General features: G+C 38.8%; 1 protein-coding gene across 1 annotated transcript; it reads right to left on the bottom strand.

Moving 5' to 3' along the window:
* Nucleotides 1-1280: 1280 nt before the first annotated feature.
* LOC146394104 (N-acetyllactosaminide alpha-1,3-galactosyltransferase-like) lies at nt 1281-3151 on the bottom strand. Its single transcript, XM_084924832.1, is given in 3 exon segments — nt 1281-1587; nt 1589-1918; nt 3129-3151. Coding segments are annotated over 3 exon segments (588 nt in total). The 3' UTR covers nt 1281-1352.
* Between the last annotated feature and the right edge of the window lie 5195 nt (nt 3152-8346).

Below are 8346 nucleotides of genomic sequence, written 5' to 3'. Positions count from 1 at the left end.
TACTCAGTGGTGTCACATACTCCTCTCTTCAGATGCACTGTTGAAGTTTCTAAATCCCACCCCTGGGCCATCTATCACATCTACCGCTGCTGCCTCCACTTCAGCAGCACAACCCACCAGTGATGCAGCATCAGCAGCACAACCCAGCCATGATGCAGCAGCATCAAGCGGTCTTCCTGTTGCCTCCACCTCAGCAGCACAACCCACCAGTTTTGCAGCAGCATCAAGCGGTGTTCCTGTTGCCTCCACCTCAGCAGCACAACCCAGCAGTGATCATAAGCATAAATCATGTGGTCTCAAATCAGTTGTCATATGATGATGTTGTAGATGACTTTGCTGCAAGAAAGACTAGGAGAGTAAGGCTGTAGCAGGTGATGTGAGGTTGATGAGGGGGTGGTGTACAGTAATTTGTAAGTCATTCTAGTTAATGCAGTATTAAAAAGCACAACTAGAGAACTCTGTAGGATCCCCTTTTTTGTAATATAGTTGTTAAAGTCATACTGGTTTATTTAATATCTTGTTTTGTGCAGTACCTTATTTATATTGTATTTTTAATTTATTTTATCCAACTTGTTGACACGTTTTATTGTGTTTATGTATGTAAAATTTATTGTATTTCATATATTCATTTTTTATTTTTTGTATTCATTTATTTATTCATATATTTTTTTATCTTGTTAATTATTCTGATTGTGAATTTGCTTTCTTTAAGTAAAAAAAAAAGGTCAAAGACAAAGCTATTCGGTTTCTTGTGAGTACATACACTACACTGCCGATGTAGGGGGGCGCCACCTAAAATCTTGCCTAGGGCGCCAGATTGGTTAGGGCCGGGCCTGCTTTCAAATAAACAGAAATTCCCCATTTTATCCTAAATTAAATCATTATTGAGCACTTTGCTCACTTACCTGGCTCACCGCTGACAGTTGTCTCTGTTCCACTGCGGGATAGTAGCAGAAACTTAGGAAATTGTAGTGGGCGTGGTCATGCCATATTACTCCAATGGAATTTCCTCTGTTTTTTTTCTCCAACTCTGGCGGCCAATCGAAATGATTACAATCCAAAATGAGTAAAAATGACTCTTTTAGAGGAAAATGATGTTAACTCTGGAAAAATTACTCTCTCCGTTTTCCTGTGCAGGAGAGGGGGACGAGGTGGCTGTCCTTTGGTGCACTGCTTGGTGAATGTGTAAACCAATAAACATAAAAATAAACCAATATAAAATCAACAACAAGCTTGCACTTCTCTCACAAAAGGATTCTAATTTTAATTTCCTGTCCAGTCTACCCACTACGAAGTGTGTCATAATGTTTTGGTGCCCACACTAGACAGGTGACAAGTATATCCTGCTTGTCCTAAATGCTCTGGTCCCAGCAGTACTCTGGAGACAGCAGCCTGCTTGGTTTATGAATCCAAAAGTACTTGTTTAGATGGCTCTCATCATGCCACAGAGCTTCCACATTATTTATTTTATCCTCCATAATACCCAGATAACAGGCATCTACCAAATGCTTTACATTTTGCCACAGTCCTCCAAAGATAGCAGCATGGTAGTAGAAATCTCCAGTTTCCATGAAGGCTTTAGATTTGGGCGTGGAGCAATGCCACAGAATCACCCAGTGCCTCAGACCCAAATCTGCCCTTAAACTCCTGATCCACATCAAAACAGAAGACATAACGAAATTTGTGACGAATCTCTGATTCTATTGTTTCTGATATTGTTCTCATTCGCATCATAGAGATGTCTTGCCACCTGGCATGCTTTTCCACTTGAATAACCTTTATGTTTCGCTCAGAAGCAAGTGTGATGTTTGGTACTTTTTCTGGTGAATCTGTGAACACATAATACGTCAGTGGTAATCCCAACATAAAATGTTGTTCTGCTGAGGTGAGGAAAGTCTTGAGGTAGGCATCCAGGTACCTTAATTAGAGACAGAGAAAAAGATGGAGGTGTTTTTAACAAGAATACATAAAACAATTGTGCTATTATATTTTTTTTCTTGCACAAGCTTTAACCCTCTCAGGCTCAAATTAAGCTTTTTGTTGCTAATGTACAACCAAGTCCTGCAGTGGTACTTCTGAGTAAAAAAATTCATAAAATATGTATGTGGGGTAATCAGGTTTTTAGTTTTTAACTGTTGCAAATCAGCAACGTCTGCCTTGAGAGGGTTAATGTCCCACAAGTAGATTCTTGTACTCTGGTGCAAAGGGAGGTGAAAACTTCCAAACCGGACAACAAAAGGAAATGTTCTGTGGTGGAAAAGGAACAACAAATACATTATTTTAACTATATCATAATTCATAGAAAAAAATACAGTTAGGCCCACAAATATTTGGACAAAGACAACTTTTTTTTTCTTATTTTGGTTCTGTACATTAGCACACTAAATTTTAAATGAAACAACTCCGATGCTGTTGAAGTGGAGACTTTCAGTGTTTATTCAGTGGTTTGAACAAAAAGATGCATAACAATGTGATGAACTGAAGCATTTTTTTAACACAATCCCCTCATTTCAGGGGTTCAAAAGTAAATGGACAGATGCCCCAGAAGCGCTAGCCATTTCACTTCCAGGAGACACCAGAGAGATTCCTGCCAACGCCTGAACTGTTTTTGGGTAAGTTAGAAAAGACCACCAGCTCTCTCACCCAGTGTTCACTCGTGTTTTGGCAACAACCCAGAACATACAAATCAAAAACAGCTTATTTTGTCCAGCTACTCTGCGGTCAGGCTCTGAAGCAGGCCCAGGCTGTGTTGAAAGAAAATTCTGAAATTACCTTTTTTAATTTCCAAACCAAGTTTTGGGCTGTTTTCGATAAGGGTTCAAATCCCAGTGCCCACTGTTTGATGTCTTTGAAGCAGGGGAGACAAAGTGTTGCAGACTTCTCTGAGGATTTCTGGACTCTGGCTGAGGAGCTTGGATGGGAGGAAAAGGCACTCTGCGAAGCATTTTTACATACCCTTAGCGACGGATTGAAAGGTGAGGTTGCCTCAAAAGATCTACCATCGTTACTTGGAGAAGAAGATTCTCCATACATGAGTGCCGTTATTGTGGTCAGAGGAAACGCTTTATTAACACCTGTCACTCGCAACCAAAAAGGTTGCACCTGTCAGTAACGGCGGGGATACTGACCCCGGGGAAACAGCCAGGCTCATGCTATTTGCTAAAATCAACTCAAATACTCACACTCTAAAGGCATTAGCAAATAACAAAAAGTGCGAACATGTGGTCGGCTCTGTCGTGCATCGTTTACAGCGGTACCAAAACCCAGGATTGAGTCATGAGAGAATTTATGGTTCTCTCTCTAAAGCACAGCTTTCGCCATCTCCCTCCCCATAGAGCAGGGGTCCCCAATCCCAGTCAACAAGGGCCGGTGTCCCTGCAGGTTTTAGAACTCACCCTGGGTCAACACACCTGAATCACATGATTAGTTCATTACCAGGCCTCTGGAGAACTTCAAGACATGTTGAGAAGGTAATTTATCCATCAGCTGTGATGGATCAAGGACACATCTAAAATCTGCAGGGACACTGGCCCTCGTGGACTGGGATTGGGGACCCCTGCCATAGAGAAATGTTAAAACAGTTCCCAAATGTCAGTTGAAAATTAGATTTTGAGGTTGTCTTCTCTTGGTTAGCATTTGTTTTCAGACTAAAAACATATACACATTTTATGGTTCATTTTCTTTATATATTATAAATTTGTAGCTTGTTAAGTCGTACCTTAACAAAACCAAAGAATATATGTAATGTAAAAACATTAGGTACATTAAGTTCTTTATAATTGTTTTTATATTTGGTTTGATCTGTTTCACGGTTTATTTTATGCTTGCAGAATTATAACTACTAGAACAGATCAGAACATTGATCAGACAATTAACCACCAAGCATACCTTTATAGGTTATACCTATATAGCTATAGGTTTTCATGAATGTTTTATCATCCTCATCTCATAGGGTTCTTTTTGTCTGGAAAAAGCGTCAGACGACCTTTTTAATTGAGCTTTCACAGAGCCTGAAAGAGAAAGCCTGACTTAATGTAGAAAGTTAATAACCATCATAGTGATACCTGTGAATGAGAATTATCTTTGACTGGCTTTTATTTTCATGCCAACCAACACGAAGAAAGCCTGGCTGTTTTGAACTTCTTTTTGTAGTATACTTCCTATAGTTGAGTTTTTGGATAATTGCAGAATATTCACCTTCCTGATTTTCCAAAATCGTTAGGTCAGTATTTACGGTGCTGTGGTATGCCTTCCAGTCAGCTTTAGTGCATTTGGCCGAATCTTTAGCTTCATCTGTTTGAATGCTTTTCAAGAGCTTTTCATTGATGAGGTCTAATCTGACCTTTGCCTTTTGTCTTTGACCTTTTTTCTCCTAATTACCGTGGCCACCACGGTTCAAGTATATTACAAAATGCTGGATTTTAATGTTGGAGTAAATTGGTTGATAACAACAATTTTTGTTCTTAACTAAGACAACAACAATAACAACAATATTATTAAAGTATTAATAATAACTAAAGTTAGATAAAAGTAAGGATATCTTGAAATAAGCTGACCATTGTTATTTTCCAGCTAGCTTTTGATTAAAATTCATGCATGTGTATTAAATTTGTAGCATTTAATTGTAAATATTAAGAGATTAATGTTTTTGTAACAGGTGGTTTAGCATCTTGCACAATCAGTTAATATGACCACGGTATCAAATTCCTGTTTGTTACACAGGAACTGCCAGGGGTGTTTACTGGTAGTCATCACTGTTCTTTAAGGTTTTTTTTTTTAAGTTGTTAATAATAATAATAATAATAATAACAATATTATTATTATTATATTAATATGTTATTAAATAGATATAAAGGAAAATAATTTTATAATTAACAAATGGTGAGTCAATTTTCTTACCCAAAATTAAGTGTGTCATCCAAATTTATATTATGTCTTTCTTCCAGTTTACTAGTCATTGGCAGTTTTGGCATTACGGTAGTGCTCCTTAAACATCTGATGCTGCAAAAATAAGTTGTTTGGAAGATTGTTATGTACAATCACGAGCAACTTCATTAGATACACTTACACTAATATAGCCTTTGTTGCACACCTTGAATATAAGGAAGTAAAACCAACAATAACCAGCAGCAGGTAGCAGAAGATTTCAGAATACCTTGAGACTCAAACCTTAAAGAACAGAAAGATGTCTTAATGAACCAGAAAGCCTCCCTTTGGTCAAAATAGGGGTTGTTTGGGTATAGTAAGTAATTACCAAAATACAACCACATAGTCATACAGCACTGTAAAAGCCTTGGCCCAGCTCTCATTTCTTTAGAGTTTGCTGCCAAGGAACCAGATCTACTTGTAATTTTGTTTTTAAAGGTCTTTCTAGCAATAGTTCTTCTGGCTTTCAGGAGGTTTTGTTTTGGGTTTTTTTGGACATCGGCTACTTTTTCATTTCTTTTCAGTTCAATCATTGTACCTTGTGCATTGGGGATCTAATTAAAATCCTACCAAAGCAGAACTAGATGAGAAACAAAACTTTAGATTATCAATATATAGAAAAATCCGGTAATATGTGTGGCAGCATGAGGTGGTGGAGAGTGAATACAGAAAAGAGCAAAGAACCAATGATATCACATTCACGCACTAAAATGGTGGCACAGCTTTTGGAAGCTTAAAGCTTTTACAATTTAATGAAAAGCTGACAACACCACCCTGGGAATTTCACCCAGAGAATACAGAGTTAAGACTATGTCAATTACTAAGAAGGCACTTAGGTCATTTATATTTAGGACAAAGACATGGTTCAATGTAAAATCAACAATTTATTGACAACTATTTAAAATACCACATAGAAAAGCGAATGAATTGGTTATACATGCACTGTAAAATTCAGAGATATGGCTTACCAGTGACTTAATAGGGTGCCAGAGCACACGGAAGCCCCCACCACCGAAGCACACAGTCACCTCAACTTTGGGCCTTTGGTTTCTGAATTAAAAAAATAAAAAATAAAAAAAAAGAGTTATTATTGTGTTCAAGCAAACAAACAAACAAAACCCTATATATACCCTCTGTGGTTAGCCCTACTGCAAAAACACACTAGTGATCTGCAGCTAGAAAAAGGGCTACCTCCCAGTGGTGTAATGCAAAAGAGAATCTACCATCAAAACATTCAGAAACCAAATAAACAAAATAAATTAACTCTTCAATTTAGAGCAGATAGCTTCACAGTATTACTCAAGGTTGTTATACATGTTATGGCCCATCTAGAGGTGGCCAGACCACAACATAAGAGTGATCCATCCTCGTCAGACCCCAAGCAGCCACATCACACAATTGGTAAAGTTTCAATTCCATTCAATTCAATTCAATTTTATTTATATAGCGCCAAATCACAACAGCAGTCGCCTCAAGGCGCTTAAGTTTGATAATAATTTATTTACAATATGTTGATTCATTAGGTGATTTGACACAAAAGAAGAACTGGTTATAGCTTCAGGTTGGACACAATGCAAAAACAACAAACAAAAGGAACCCATCTTAAGTAATGGTAAATGGACTGGTTCTTATATAGCGCTTTTCTACTCTTTCTGAGCACTCAAAACGCTTTATACAACTAATTCATTCACCCACGCACTTTTTTTTCTGAGCATTAAGTGCTAAGTATCTACCATTCAGTCAAAGGAGCTTGCAAAGAAAAGGGTCTGGACTTCTTTAAGTTACTTGAAGACGTTTCACCTCTCATCCGAGAAGCTTCTTCAGTTCTAAGGTCAAATGGTGGAGAGTCCCAGATATAAACCTAGTGGGAGTATCCCCCCACAGAGGGACAAAAGGACCCCCTGATGATCCTCTAATCGCCTGAGCCAAGGTGTGAAACTGGGTGTGGGTCCCAATCAGCCAGAGTTTCGGGTGTGTTCATTGTGAAACCTGGCCCCACCTTATCATGCGAATTCCTGAGGTCAGATGGCCCAGGATGTGAATGGGCGTTAAGGCGTCTGGGAAGGGATCTCAAAACTGGATTATAGATGGCAGAGAGTTGGTGTCGTAAACCCCCGCCTCTGTTCAAAGATGGTCGCTCACAGTGGACATAGATGGCTTCTTTCACTCCTCTTTCAAACCATCTGTCCTCTCTGTCCAAAATGTGAACATTGGCATCCTCGAAAGAGTGTCCTTTATCCTTAAGATGCAGATGAACTGCTGAGTCTTGTCCTGTGGAGGTGGCTCTTCTGTGTTGTGCCATGCGCTTGTGAAGTGGCTGTTTGGTCTCTCCAATGTAGAGGTCTGGGCATTCCTCGCTGCACTGTACAGCATACACCACATTGTTAAGTCTGTGTTTTGGCGTTTTGTCTTTCGGGTGAACCAGTTTTTGTCTGAGCGTGTTGCTGGGTCTGAAATGCACCGGGATGTCATGCTTGGAGAAAACTCTCCTAAATTCTCCAAGCATGACATCCCGGTGCATTTCAGACCCAGCAACACGCACATTTGGTAAAGGTTTTTCGTTCTTACACACACACACACACACACACACACACACACACACACACACACACACACACACACACACACACACACACACACACACACTTCTTTTGAACTTGCCCAACGTTCTCAGTTTTTCAATGCTCAACATTTTCGATTTTGTCCACGTGATGGACAGAATGTAACTGTGTGCTTTCTGCAGATGTACTTCTTGCATTTCTCACACAAAATGCTTGTTTTAAAACAGGAATCTTCCTAACTAAGATTTAAAACAAAAGATTTCTACGTCCCCTCCAGTCTCAAAAACAGATGACAAACCAATCGACACACCTGAGTCACTGACTTTCTTAAATCCACTCACTGTCACTGGCTCTGTTCATTACTAATCACTGTGTAACTGCTGTGAATTCACAGTAACTGCCATCTCCTTACAAATGTTCATTAGATTAACCACACTTATACAGACTTGTATATAACTACCAACTCTCCAGCCATGTTGATGGATTGCCTATATTGGCTGGAAATATTCATTTCCAGAGAAAAGACACAGACTCTGCTTACAGGATGTGATGTGACAACACTAATGAAATATTGATGTGTCATATTTGTCCAAGGCGTATTTCATTGTTATGGGAAAAGAGAATATTAAAATCATGATGACCAATTGGAGTGGTGATTTCTATGACTTTGTATATATAATTTGGAATGTTGTACAAATGTAGGCCAATAAGAAATATATGATATCATTTCATTATTTTCAAAGGTTTATTTGCATGACGCACAGACAGACACAATTGAAAGGTACAAATGTGTTGTGCATGAAACGAATTCAAACGTGCTGCAGATGTGTGTCAAAAGTTGATCTGGCTGTAGGCTGTG

Source organism: Perissodus microlepis, chromosome 1, assembly GCF_051167445.1.
Source record: "Perissodus microlepis isolate ML-2025 ecotype Zambia chromosome 1, ASM5116744v1, whole genome shotgun sequence".
In the NCBI taxonomy this organism is placed as follows: domain Eukaryota; kingdom Metazoa; phylum Chordata; class Actinopteri; order Cichliformes; family Cichlidae; genus Perissodus; species Perissodus microlepis.
The sequence above is the reverse complement of the archived record's forward strand: the minus strand, read 5'-3'. Positions and strand labels throughout refer to the sequence as shown.